Consider the following 14,299-nt stretch of genomic DNA (forward strand, 5'->3'; position numbering starts at 1 on the left):
TAAAGTTAGAGAGAGAGGGATGGGGGAAGAAAGGGAATGCTTCAATCACTGTTCAGACACAATCAGTTCCTTCTCGGGTATGGATGGAATTTCTCATCATAATCTTGCAGAATAGTCCTAGATCATTGTATTGCTGAGAATAGCAAAGTCATTTACTAATCACTGATTACTTATTATATATTATATAATTGATATACTTATTATAATAGATTACTTGTAATCTCAGAACATTGCTATTACTTTGTATACAGTACATCCATAGAACAACAATATTCCATCACAAACATATACCATATTTTCTTGAGCCATGCCCCAATTGATGGGCATCTGCTCAATTTCCAATTTTTCTTTTGCCCTGAGAAGAGAGCTACTATGAATCTTTTTTTGTACTTATAGGTCATTTCCCTTTTTAAAAAATCTCTTTTGGTATTCATGCCTAGTAGTGGTGTTGTTAGGTCAAAGGATGTACGTGGATTTATAGTCTTTTGGGCACAGATCATATCTTTTGACCATTTATCAATTGAACATGGCTTAAGGACATTTTAAATTGACATTTATTGGTTAAGGACCCCCAACTTGTCTTTAGGGTCTTTTTTTTGGACCAAATTTCTTACAGTTATGGGTCGAGAACACTGTAAGTTTGTCTTTGTCTTCATCTATTTCAACATACTTCAAAATGAGTAAATCCATCACATTTTTTCTCTCATATGCCAGATAGTATTGTGGGTATAAGAAAGACTTAAAATGCTTTTTGGTTGTATAGCCAATGAGACTCTCTATACAGAATAAGATATCTTTTTCATCAACAATGGTGTCTGGAGCAGCTTCTTCCTAGAGAAGTAAAGAGAAAACATCCAAGATGATGTTAAGGGAGTCCATTGAAGGACTTAGTTTCTTACATAGTCATCACAATGGGCCAAGGATAGAACAAGGATCATTTACTATTCAAGAGTCTGTGAATAGATTTCTAGAGTCTGTCTACTTGAATGAGAAAAAATTGCATCTTTATGTTAATATAATTGGTTTCTTTTGCAAACCTATGAATTTTATTTTATGCATTTAAATCCATTATTCTGAGAAAGAGTCCATAGGATTCATTAGACTGCCAAAGGGGTCCATAGTACTAAAAAGGTTAAGAATCTCTGGAGTTTTCTCTAGGGGAAAAAAGCCTTCACATATGTGAGTACTATTGTAGCCATGCATGATTCCATCTGCTTGCAGAGTCTCTTGGGCATTCTTGTTCCTGATTGTTTCTAGGACTGCTCAACCTCCCCTCTCCCACCTGGCTGATCCTTATCTGGTCCGAGGCAGACAATAGTCCCTTCATAGAAGGATCCTTTGTTGGCAGGAGTCAGAGCCCCTCAATGCTCCCCATCCTTCAGCCCAGGTACAGTCCTCATGATCTTGCTGCTCCCTGAATGGGAGGTTGCCTCAGTCAAACTGAGACCTGTTGAATACCTTAGCTTAAAGTCCAAGTCTCCCACTGCATCCAGGACCATCTGCAGTCATCCTGATCTATATGTGGACCAGATGGCTCTGGAGGATCAAGTGAGGCAGGTGACCTTGCCCAGCCCTCCCTCACTTAACTCCTATTCACTTGCATGTCACAGCATCACCTCCCTGATGTCATGGCCTCTTCCAGAAAGAAGGACAAACAACAAGAGACTTAGTTATCTTAGGTTATGCAGATCACTGGGAAATTCTGTGGCAACCTTCTATGTCCCAGTGCTTGGAGACAAGAATCAACTTATAACCACAGGGCTTCCTGCCCCATGTGGTGGAATATAAATCTTGGCCCTAATCCTTTGGTTCTGACTTTTGTTATAACGTTGGGCAATTTTCTTCTTCAGTCTTTGGTTCTTCATTAATAAGATGAGGAAGTTAGTCTGGGGTTGTCTTGCTCTTTTATGTGGGTGCTTTTTTCTTCACAGACTTTCCCTTATATTCTAGACCAGGGATTGTTCCCCTTTATAGTGCCATGGCAGTCTACTGCTAAAGTCCATGGATCCCTTTTCAGAATGGTTTTTTTAAATGCATAAAATAAAAAGGCTGGGGGAAGAAATATAATAGTCGTCTTTCCTTCCTTCTTGTTGTTAGAGAATAGTGTCTTAGAAACTGAATAGGATCCAAAGAATGGGGCAGCTGGTCTTACTTATTTTTGGATGATGACTTTATTTTATGTGATAAAACTGAAGGGAAGAGGATAGTTGCTCTGCCATCTATGTGCAAAGGTTTTTATAAGATAAAGAAACAGATTTTTGTGTGGCTTCTTGAAATCAAGTGACAAGAACCCAGAAATACATACAATCAGTCCATTCCCTTGTATTGCAGAGGCATTATTTATCCCTGCATTCTTCCAAGAAATCTCCCTTTAGCTGTACTTTTTGAGTGGCACAGCAGTTCACCATGTGGTATAAGTTTCAAGTGATTGGACCAGCCAGCAGACTGGTGGGACCTTAGATAAGTCTCTAAACTGTTACTTTTGAGTTCTTAAATCACAGAGAAGCAGTGTGATGCAGAGTGATGAATATGGGTCCAAGTCTTATCTGTGATACTTCAGAACTGTCTGAGCCTCTTTTGTAAAATGGAGATAATCTCTCCTAGGCAGCAAAATGGTGCAGTGGATAAAGTTCCAGAAGAGTCAGGAAGATGTATTTGGATCCAGTCTCAGACATTTAATAACTCTGTTATTCTAGGCAAGTTATTTAACTTTTACCTTATTTTCCTTAATTGTAAAATGGGGATAATAATAGCAATTACTTCCCAGGATTGTTGTGAGGATCAAATGAGATAGTTGTAAAGTGTTTAGTGCAGACCCTGGTACACACTAGGCATTTAATAAACACTTTTTTCTTCTAGCCTCATAGGTTTGTTGTGAGGTTAAAATGAAATAAGGTATTTTAAGTCCTTAGGAAATCTTATAGTGCTATTATAAAAATCAGCTTTTATTATTCTTATGTCATTGTAAAATGGGGACTTGATCAAGGCCATTTTTAAGTTCCTTTTTTAGTTCTAAAAGTCTGTGTCTGTTTTCTTATACCAATGGGAAAACCAAATAAGATAATTAATAGGAAATGCCTTTTAACTCCCAGATCTATAGAGATATTATATCAGCTGTCATTATTCTTGTTCCTTTCAAGCTCAATCTTGGTATTCATCTCATCTCCATTTCCCCTGAATCAAAAGCTTGAGAGGGAAAGGAAGGAGAACCACATAATAGGATTTGCCCACAGCTTTTCAACATCTGGACCTGGCTGCTATGGCTGCTAATCTAAAAGAGGAGGCCCTCCAAAAAACCTCATATCGGTGTTCTGTTGTGTTCATGTCATTCTTCTGTGGCCCATTTAGTTTGCTAATTATCCCTAACTTAGGCTAATGTGTAAATGAGTCCCCAAATAAAAATTAATAATCAGAAGCAAGATTAATTCCTGAAACTTCTACTACATAGCATTATCTCCCTAAAATAGTCCAGCAACTTTGAGTACATGTACCCTGTGATGAATGTGTTGGCCATTTGTCCAGATGGTTCTAGTGCTGAAATGGGTGCTAATATTGCTCTTTAACTTTGCATCTTGCTCCTCCTTTTCTAGAGGAGAATAGGAAATGCTAAGATTTTCCTCAAAATGAAACTAAGAACAAATGAAAGGGTGGTCTTACCTTAAAAAAAACGGATTTGTCTTTGCAGGACATAGTGTAAGTTTTTTCTGCCGTCTTTATAGAGATGGTTGCTAACAAACGTGTACGGTCAGGGTCCTTATAACGCTGCATTATAAAATGAGTCTGGTATGCATTGTCTGAGGATAAACATTCATAAAATTAGAGTTCTATTTGAAATAATTGTTTTTAATGTAGCAGTTTTTTACATGTTCAGGGTCACACAATAGTGTCTGAGGCTGGATTTGAACTGAAGTCTTTTCTTTTTTAAAGTCTAACCACCTCATTTTATTTATTTATTTATTTGTTAAAGCTTTTTATTTTTCAAAACATCTACATGGACAATTCTTCAATATTAGCCCTTGCAAAACCTTGTGTTCCAATATCCCTCCCCTTCCCCCACACCCTCCCCTAGATGGCAAGTAGTCCAGTATATGTTAAACATGGTAGAAATATATGTTAAATCCAATATATGCATACATATTTATACAATTATCTTACTGCACAAGAAAAATCAAATCAAACAAGTAAAAAAAAAAGAGAGAAGCAAAATAAATTGCAACCAAACAACAACAAAAAGAGTGAAAATGCTATGTTGTGAACCACATTCGAACTGAAGTCTTCTTGACTTCATATCCAGCACGACATTAGGTATTCAAAAAGAAGGCTCTAGAAAAGAAAGCTACTCAAAACGTCTTACAGTATTGTAGAACAGGGCTAGAACCTCCATCTGGGAGAGTGAGTCAGAGCGTGCTCTCTCGTTCTTTCTCTCTCTCTCTCTGTATATCTATATATATCTATGCATCTATCTATCTATCTATCTATCTATATCACTATTTACATCATACTGTCTTTAATTGCAAAGTGAGCTTCTTGAGGCCAGAGACCATGTTTTACAAGATGGAAAGCAGCAAAATTTTAGGATATATTATTAAATAGAAGGCTTTTAAACTCTTAAAAGAGAACAGTGATATACAGAAAATAATTTACATTCATTTAAAAGTCATGCCAAATTGAATCCTCTTTCTTTATTTGTTAGCTAGGTAGTGCAATGGATAGAATCTCAATCTTAGAGTCAGAAAAACCTAACTTCATATCCAGCCTTTCCTAGCTATGTGATTCTGGACAAGTCACTCAAACTCAATCTGCTCATTGGAATCTAATACAATTCCTCAATTATAAAATGGGGATAATCACACAGAGATGTTGTGAGGAGCAGATGAGTTCATATTTGTAAAGGGCTTTGCATAGTGCTTGGTGTTTAACAAATTCATGTTTTCCTTCACTTTCCTTATCCTTTCTTAAATCATTATACAAAGAAGAATGCTGTAGTATAGAATATCTTAATTTCCTATTTTATTTGACAAGTCTCTTATTATATCATTATGGATAAGATGGATAGGCAGAATTATGACCAGTTGGTTTTGCAATCAGCTAAAATAATGGTAAGTAAAAATCAAAAAGTGTTGATTAATGTGATCAGTGTCAAATTAAAGGGACAGGTTAAATATATAAATTCATGACTTTGATAAAGATGTAAATTGCATGCTATCCAATTAATCAGCAAGCTTTTATATTCTAGGCACAGATTAAAAGAATAATTAATGATTTAAAAATGAAAGATTTAAAGATTAAAAAAATGAAGGTTCCTACCTTCATTGAGCTTATATTATAACATATGTATGTGCATGTGTACATGAATATATATGTGTGTAGTACCTAAATGCATATGCAAACATGTATGTATGTATATATATGCTAGATAGTCATCAAGTAGTTATGATGGATTTAATACATTCCAGGAACTGTGCTAAGCAGTAGGAATACAAGAAAGACAAAAACATGGTCCCTGGCCTCCAGATGTTCCCTTTGCAATAAAAGGCGACAACACACACATACACACACACACACACACACACACACACACACACACACACACATATCTATATGTAATGTGTGCTCTTTCTTACTCTCCCAGATCTAGGCTCCAGCCACTTTCTTCAGTACTGTGAGGAGTTTTGAGTAGGTTCTTTCTCCAAAGTCTTTTTCTTGAACACCCACAATACATATCCTGTATAATGATCTGCATGTATAAACTCCAGATTCCTAAATAAAGTCCCCAATAATAAATAAAGGGAAAAAAGGATAACCTTTACTGTTTTTTTTTTTTTTTACTTAAAAGGTTTTTTCTTAATAGTATTTTATTTTTCCAAATACATGTAAAGATAGACTTCAGCATTGATTTTTGTAAGACTTTGTGTTCCAAATTTTTCTCTTTTCCTCCTTTACTTTTTCCCTCCCCAAGACAGCAAACAATATGACAACACATGGTAAACTTTTTTTTTTTTTTTTTTTTGCAGCTTGTCATAAATAGTGTTGGATCCTATCTACTTATGTCCCTTTTTATGGTTTGGGAAAGAAGTAGTTCTTAACCTTTTTTGAGTCATGGATTCCTGTCTAGTGAAGCTTCTGAATTCTTTCTTAGAATAATGTTTTAAATAAATAAAAAAATGCTTAGAATTACAAAGGAAAATAATTATGTTGAAATATAGTTATCAGAATATATATATATATATATATATATATATATATAAATAAATTTAAAAGTTCATAGACCCTGACATATATATATATATAAAAATTTAAAAGTTCATAGACCCTGACTTAGAGACTTGAAATGGAATGGGAAAAATTAAGGCAACTCACAGAGCTGGAAAGGATCTTAGAAGCCATCCATTTTGCAAATGAGGAAACTAAGACCAGGGTCACAAGAACAGTAAGTGACACTCTGAGCCTCTGACTCCAAATCCCATACCCTCCACATTACCCCATGCTGTCTCTTCAAGGCATTGGAGAGAGCATGAATTCAGAAGACAGGACATCTGGTTTTCTAATTCCAGTTCCTTCATGAACTATATGATCTTGGACAAATCGCTCATCCTGTTTGGGAACTAGGATACCTATATTTATTCTAAGAAAGGGTTTTTTTTTTAAATCTGTAAGGTGAGAATTTAGACTAAATGATCTTGAAGATCTTCTCAAGCTCTGGGATTCTCATATTTCTGCTATGGTGTGGTGGTTTAAACAGAAAACATACCGCAAATTTCACCATCAGTCATCTCCTCGAATACAGCGCTATCATTTTTTAGCAGGAGAACTCGGTTTTCTATATTCCGTATGATGATACAAAGGGGCTCCTCGATCTTGATGTATATTGGTTTATCTATTTTAAATAAATGCACAAGTTCAACATACACCATATAAATGAGAGTAAGGTCTGTACTAGTAAACTTCCCTTTGACTTCAGGTTTCTAGTGTCATTAATTTCCTTTTTCCAAAAGAAACTGGGAAAAAGTTGTTTCATTTCTTTTAACTGATAAGAAAACTATGACTAGGGAGAAAAGTGCATTTTAAGGGATATATTTAATATTTATAGATTCCGCCAACAAGATTAGTAAGCTTATCATTCTTCAGAATGTTAACTATGAGAAGGCAGGGATTGGACAAAATTTAGAAGTTTTGTAATAAATGGTCTTTATTTTTATTTTTGGATTTCTATTTAGCATAGTGCCTAGAATCTAGACATTTTGTAGTTAATGCATGTTTTTTTGATGGTGATGATCATTATTAGCTTACATATAATAGTAACATTGTATATAAACTCTTTTTTTCCTCCCATAACAAGCCTAAGACAGTCCTGATGGAATAGATGTGGATGGATCTCATAGAATTCTCTTATATTTAAATAAACACAAAGGGCTACTTACCTTCTGGCGTCATCATCTTGAGAGAATTAGGGTCTGCTTCAGGAGTCACTTCTGTGGCAGGGTCTGGGTAGTTAGTTGGAGCTGCCATCGTTGAACCTAGTGGAAGGCTAACAAGATTCTCGTGATGTTTTTGTACCCCTCCCAGTTTTTCCCTTCCTCATATTTCTCTTACTGTTCCCTCCTTTCTCTTTATCATATTCTCTTCTGTATCAAACTTATTTTTGTATGTGTTTCATCCTGCATACCCCATTATATTTTGAGAACAAGGAGTACCTCATTTTCCTTTTTTTTAAACAAATCTTTAGCACCCAGGACAATTCCTTGCACATAGTAGCTAGTTAATATATTAGGAAAAGAAAAAGAACTTATTATTCATATTGTTAAGTCATTTTGGTTGTGTCCAACTCTTCATGATCTGATTTGGGATTTTATTGGCAAAGGTACTGGGGTGTTTTGCCATTTCCTTTTCCAGCTTATTTTACAGATGAGGAAACTGAAGCACAAGAGGTTTAAGTCATTTCTTCATGGTCACTAGTAAGTGTCTGAGGAAGAATTTGAATCCAGGACTTCCTGACTCCAAGACCAATATTCTATATTACACTAGCTTCCTTTTAAGGATTTTCTTCCATTTATGCTAATAGCCTTGCTATTTACTTGGAAGGAAGGAATGTTAAACATTAACTGAATCACAGGATTTTAAAGGTTGTAAGGGAGCTGCAAGAGTTCATTCTCTTACAGAATGAAGTCCATTGTACAATTATTTAGCCTCTTTGGGCACTCTTTCTCACCTAAGGTGGTGAGTCACTTGGTGGGAGTGTACCTGTTTTTGCCATGATTACAAATGTAATATCAAGTCCTGTCCCTGTCCCAAATTGGGTGGAGTTATTTTGCCACAGTCACTAATCCGGAGGAGTGAACTCATGAGTAGGGAAGGTGTGAAGAAGGTGATTTGGAAATAATAAGTTCATCCTATCAACTGGGTGCTATAATGGGAAGGAGAGCAAAGGAAAGCAGTTCGTGAGGAGGATGATCAGAATCTCCAGCAACAGAAAGAACTTGCTACTCCATAACATAGCATAGTTTTTTTGCTTCAAAAGTAAAGAAGAGATTAGGCAAAAAGGTAGTGTCTTATCTATAGTCTTGGCTAAAGGAGGACCCTGGCCATCCATCACTGGCCCACTTATGAGATCATTTACTCTGCTCATTTGTTTTTGTGTCCCAGGGCTTCTCACTCCTCCAGTCACCCCCACTCCCTTCAGATGTCTTCCTAATTCATTGGGGGCTGCTGTTGATGAGGGGTTGCTAGGTGGCTCAGTGGATAGAGTGCTGTCGCTGGAGTCAGGAAAACCTGAATTCAAATTCAGCCTCAGATACTTATTAAACCCTGGGTGATTCATTTAACTCTGTTTGCTTTAGTTTCCTCAGGTATAAAATGAACTGGAAAAGAACGTGGAAAATCACTCCACTATCTTTGTCGAGAAAACCCCAAATGGGGTCGCGAAGAGTTGGACATGACTGAAAAAACAAGCTGATGAAGACCAGACCTGAAGTGGACAGTACACATGTCCTCTGCTGCTATGTTAGGCTGTCAGTCAAGTCTGTTGGATTCATTCCTCTTCCAGATAAAGATCTTTGGCACTTCCTACTCTGTTTCCTCGGACCCATGCTGGGGCCAAGGCAGACTATTGCTGCCTTGAAAAAGGGAGTGCTGTTTTTTTTTTTTTTTTTTTTTTTTTTTTTTTTAAAGAAGATGGGGTAAATCTTCTAACTCTTTGAGAGCTGTATTCATATGTGCTGGAGTTTGCCCCTTTCACACTGGAAATGGTTTTGTAAGTCTCAACTTATGCCAGAGAATGGTAGTGATCCAACCACATAAAACCTGCAGATGCTCACAATGACTTCAGTTCTGTTGGTCTCCTTGCAATAAGTGGCAAGGGCTGACATTTACTTGGCTGCAACAGCATTTGCCAGGTATAAAAATGTAACTGCCCCAAAAGCAATGCTGATGTCATATTTACTGATGTATTGTATGATGCCCTTGTACACATTAATTATATATTACCAGTGTGCTTTAGGAACAACTAGGTTTGCAGTGGATAGAGTACTGCACCCAGAGTCTGGAAGACCTAAATTTAAATCTAATCTGGGATTTATTAGCTGAGTGACCCTGGGCAAGGTACTTAATTCTGCTTCCCTCAGTTTTTATAAAATGAAGTAGAAAAGGAAATGACCAACCTTTCTAGTATTTTTGCCAAGAAAATTCCAAATGGAGTCACAGTCAGACACCACTGAAAAATGATTGAACATAATAAAATCAGATATGAGATTGCTTTTCATTTTTTCCACCATAGAAAATGCACAAAACACAAGGATCTCACAAATATGCCTGAATAAAGACAAGAAATAGAAAACATTCAAATTGCTCATTAGGTTCCCTAAGAAAGTAAAGATACTTTCCATTGAATAAATATTCCCCTTCATGTTGGACCTTTAAGACTTAAAAACAACTCCTAGCAATATTATGGAGGGTGCCAAGGAACAGCTTTCCTTTCTTCTATGTCATGATTTTTTCCCTCCAGCTACAGGATCCTCCTGGTCGTGGTCTTCTTTTCCTCTGAGAAATGCTACTGTGAAGAATTCTCCCTTGAATAATGAAACCTGACTGAAGAATTCTAGGATTTGCCCAAGAGGCCATTCTCAAAGTTGGTGCTGTTTTCTAGGATTCCAGGTTCTGTGATCATACTGCAAAGGGAATTCAAAATTCCTCTCATATGGAACAGTGCCTCCAAACTTTCCTCTTGGTCTTCGTGAAATCAAGTCTCCCCCTGCCAAGTGCTTCTATAAAAGTGCTCTGAAAGGAAGGCAGCGAGCAATCCCCCTTCTCCCTAATTTCCTTCACTATGGTCTGGAAACCCAAGGAAGGTGAAAGGAAGGAAATTAGCTTTTATTAAATGAATATTATTTGTTAGGCACTTTACAAATATTTCATTTGATCCCACAGTTGCACTGTGAGATAGATGGTACTATGATCTCCATTATACAGTTGAAGAAACTGAGGCAGGTGGAAATTAAGTGACTTACTCAGGTTCACACTAGTATCTAATCAGACCTTCCTGACTTCAGAACCAGAAATCTGTCCACTCGTCACCCAAGGGAGAAATTGGCACCAAGGTCTCATAGACCACAGGGAGGATGGTTCTCTGACTGGGGTCTGTTCTCCTGGACCTCAGTCAACTAATCATTAAGAAATAGCCTCAGTAATTGGTGACTAATTCAAAGAGTTCCTTGTGTCCTCTCTCAGCAAGACTCTAGGGCCTGTGTCTAGATCAATAGAAGTACCTTCGTTTGACAAAAGCTCATGGCTTTATAATGTCATCAGGCTTTTGGATTTTTGGGGGGGGTGGTATTCCTTAAATTGTTCAGAGGATTTCCTTACGAACCTCTTGTTTCACATCTGTAACAAGAATTAAGTGTAATAAACAAAAAAGGGAAGGAGAGGGGGAAGGATAACATTTTCCTCATCTTGTATATAAATTAGCATGGGTTTTTCTCCTTGGAAAAGACTTATAATACTTCCATGGGCTTTTTTTTTTTTTTTTAATAGAGATATATGAAGGGGAATGGTTGCTGAAAGATTCCCATTTATCATCCTCCTTAATTTCCATTTACTCTGTTTCAGTCATGCTCTGTGATTTATGGCCATGATTTCTCCTTAGAAGTGTTTCATTTGCATAATCCATACATAACTCTGAAATTTCTTTAACTCTCATCTCCTAGCTTTCCATATATCTCTATCCTCACTGTAGAGTCAGAGGACTTGGTTTCAAATCCCACTGCTGATGTTCACTACTTAGTGACTTTGAGCAAATCATTTAACATTCCAGGGGCTCAGTTTCTCCATCTGTAAAAATGAAGAATTTGTATTAGATGGTTTTTTCCAACTCTAAATTTTTGATCAAAGGCAGTTAGGTGATGAAGCAGATAGAACACTGACTGAACCTGTAATCAGAAAGAGTTCAATGCAAATACAACCTCATATATTTTCGTTACTTGTGAGACTCTGGACAAGTCATTTGCAAGTCACCAACCTCCATCTGTCTCAATTTCCTCAACTGTAAAATAGGAATAATAATAATAGTACCTATCTTCTGACATTGTTATGAGGATAAAATGAAAATTTTTAGCACAGTGCTTGGCTCATTGTAAGTGTTACAAAAATTTTTCCTTCCTTTCTTCCTTTCTTCCTTCCTTCCTACCTTCCTCTCCTTCTTCTTTCTTCTCTCCCTCCCTTCCTCCATTAAGATATACTCCTCCCTTCTCATCATGCTTTTTTTAAAAATTAAGAATATATCCCTTCTACTTGTGCCTTTAATTCTCCCTTCCTGTATCTTTGAAGAGCTGATATCTTGAGCTTACTCTCTGCTTTATCTCTCTATACCTTATACAGGGATGATTTGGGGGACTTGAGAAACTTTGCTTTCTGCCCTGCCAGCAAGAGTGGTTTTATTGTTGTTTTAAATCTAGGATGTTCTTCATCTTGGAGTCCCAGTCTTTGACTTTGAACTTGAAGGAGTGCTGGGTAGAGGAATCAGGGAGCCAGACAAGTGAGACATGAAGTCATTGCAGGTGGGTGCCCACTAAATGACACATCAGACTATTGCTACCATATAATGAGAGAAGGCTGCCAGTAGCTTGCAGACCTGATTGTAATCAGAAATACTTATCTGGATTAATCTCTCTTCTTACTTTCTCCTTCCCCCAACCCCAGTGCACAAGAAAAATTGGATTTAGAAAGGTAAAAATAAACTGGGAAGAAAAACAAAAATGCAAGCAGTCCACACTCATTTCCTAGTGTTCTTTTGCTGGGTGTAGCCGGTGCTATTCATCACTGACCAATTGGATCTGAATTGGATCTCATTGCTGAAAATATCCACTTCCATCAGAACTGATCATCATATAGTATTGTTATTGAGGTATATAATGATCTCCTGGTTCTGCTCATTTTACTTAGCATAGTTCACATAGGTCTCTCCAGGCCTCTCTGTATTCATCCTGCTGGTCATTTTTTACAGAACAATAATATTCCATAACATTCATATACCATAATTTATTCAGCTATTCTCTACTTGATGGGCATTTGCTCAGTTTCTGGTTTCTAGCTACTACACAAAGGGCTACCACAAACATTTTTGCACATACGGATCTCTTTCCCTTCTTTAAGATCTCTTTAGGATGTAAGCTCAGTAGAAACATTGCTAGATCAAAGGGTATGCACAGTTTGGTAACTTTTTGAGCATAGTTCCAAATTGCTCTCCAGAATGGTTAGATCAGTTCACAACTCCACCAACAATGTATCAGTGTCCCATTTTTCCCACATCCCTGCTACTTAATTGTCATTGTCTTTTCTTGTCATTTTAGCCAATCTGATCTCAGAGTTGTCTTAATTTGTATTTCTCTGATCAATAGTGATTTGGGACACTCTTTTATATGAGTAGAAATAGTTTCAATTTCATCATCTGAAAAGTGTCTGTTCATATCCTTTGACTATTTATCAATTGGAGAATGGCTTGATTTCTTAAAAATTAGAGTCAATTCTCTATATATTTTGGAAATGAGGCCTTTATCAGAACCTTTGACTATAAAAATGGTTTCCCAGTTTATTGCTTCCCTTCTAATATTGTCTGCATTAGTTTTGTTTGTACAAAAGCTTTTTAACTTGATATAATTGAAATTTTCTATCTTGTGATCAATAATGATTTCTAGTTCTTCTTTGGTCACAGATTCTTTCCTGTTCCACAAGTCTGAGAGGTAAACTATCCTATGTTCTTCTAATTTATTTATAATCTTATTCTTTATGCCTAGGTCATGAACCCATTTTGATCTTATCTTTCTGTATGGTGTAAAGTGTAGGTCTGGTGCCTAGTTTCTGCCGTATTAATTTCCAATTTTCCCAGCAATGAATTCTTATCCCCAAAGTTGGGGTCTTTGGGTTTGCCTGACCACTTTTTTCATTGTGCCATCTAAAACAGTCATCAGATTTCTCTTTATACTGAACTTTTTTTTTTTTTCATCTCCTCCTTCTATTTGCTAGTCTTCACTGAGAGCTGGCTCCTATCTGATAATACATAGGACACCTGTGGTCCTCCTCTCCATCACTGCCTGTGCCTTTATCCCCACACATCTGAGCTCTGGGAAGAGGGTTTGATTGCTCCTTGATCCCCACTGTTGATACCAGACTCTCCCTTTACTATTATCCCTCATTAATATCCAAGTTTTCATAGTATTAAAATTGGTATTTGAATTTCACAGCATCAACAATTTCCACTCAGTTTAGGCTATAGTGATTGTTGTATATGTTCCTCCATGTTATTCTACCTTCTCTTTCTCATTCTTTCTCCATCCCCCACTCCTCCATACCTCTTTCTGTCTCTCCCCACCTTCCCTCTCTCAATAGCTTTTCTCTCCTTTCCTTCTCTCAATCTCTCCATCTCTTTTTCTGTGTTTGTTCATTCCTACCCTGTTTTGGCCACAGAATGCTTTGTGGTCTTTAGTTGGTCTTTTTTAAACAGTTATTTATAAGAGCAAAAAAATACTAGTGGGGCAGCTAGGTGGCTCAGTGCATAGAGCACCAGCCTGAAGTCAGGAGGATCTGAGTTCAAATTTGACCTCAGACACTTAACATTTCCTAGCTGTGTGACCCTGGGTAAGTGACTTAATCCCAATTGCCTAAACAAACAAAAAAAAAAAGGCTGAGTTACAGCCTAAGGATACATATGACAGTAACTATGGGCTATTAATAAGCTCTCTAGAGCATCAGGCCATTATAGTGAAAGGACATGATTTCGAGAGGGAGCAACCATTAGATGGAAGGTTTACAG

General features: G+C 36.9%; 1 protein-coding gene across 1 annotated transcript; it reads right to left on the reverse strand.

The window, feature by feature from the left end:
- Nucleotides 1-582: 582 nt before the first annotated feature.
- Nucleotides 583-7,509, reverse strand: LOC127557356 (interleukin-18-like). Its single transcript, XM_051990704.1, has 4 exons — nucleotides 7,422-7,509; nucleotides 6,752-6,877; nucleotides 3,658-3,794; nucleotides 583-831 (listed from the first exon to the last, which is right to left on the reverse strand). Exons 1-4 carry the CDS (start codon nucleotides 7,507-7,509, stop codon nucleotides 583-585), a joined length of 600 nt encoding a protein of 199 aa, XP_051846664.1.
- Nucleotides 7,510-14,299: the final 6,790 nt, after the last annotated feature.

Source organism: Antechinus flavipes, chromosome 3, assembly GCF_016432865.1.
Source record: "Antechinus flavipes isolate AdamAnt ecotype Samford, QLD, Australia chromosome 3, AdamAnt_v2, whole genome shotgun sequence".
Taxonomy (NCBI): Eukaryota; Metazoa; Chordata; class Mammalia; order Dasyuromorphia; family Dasyuridae; genus Antechinus; species Antechinus flavipes.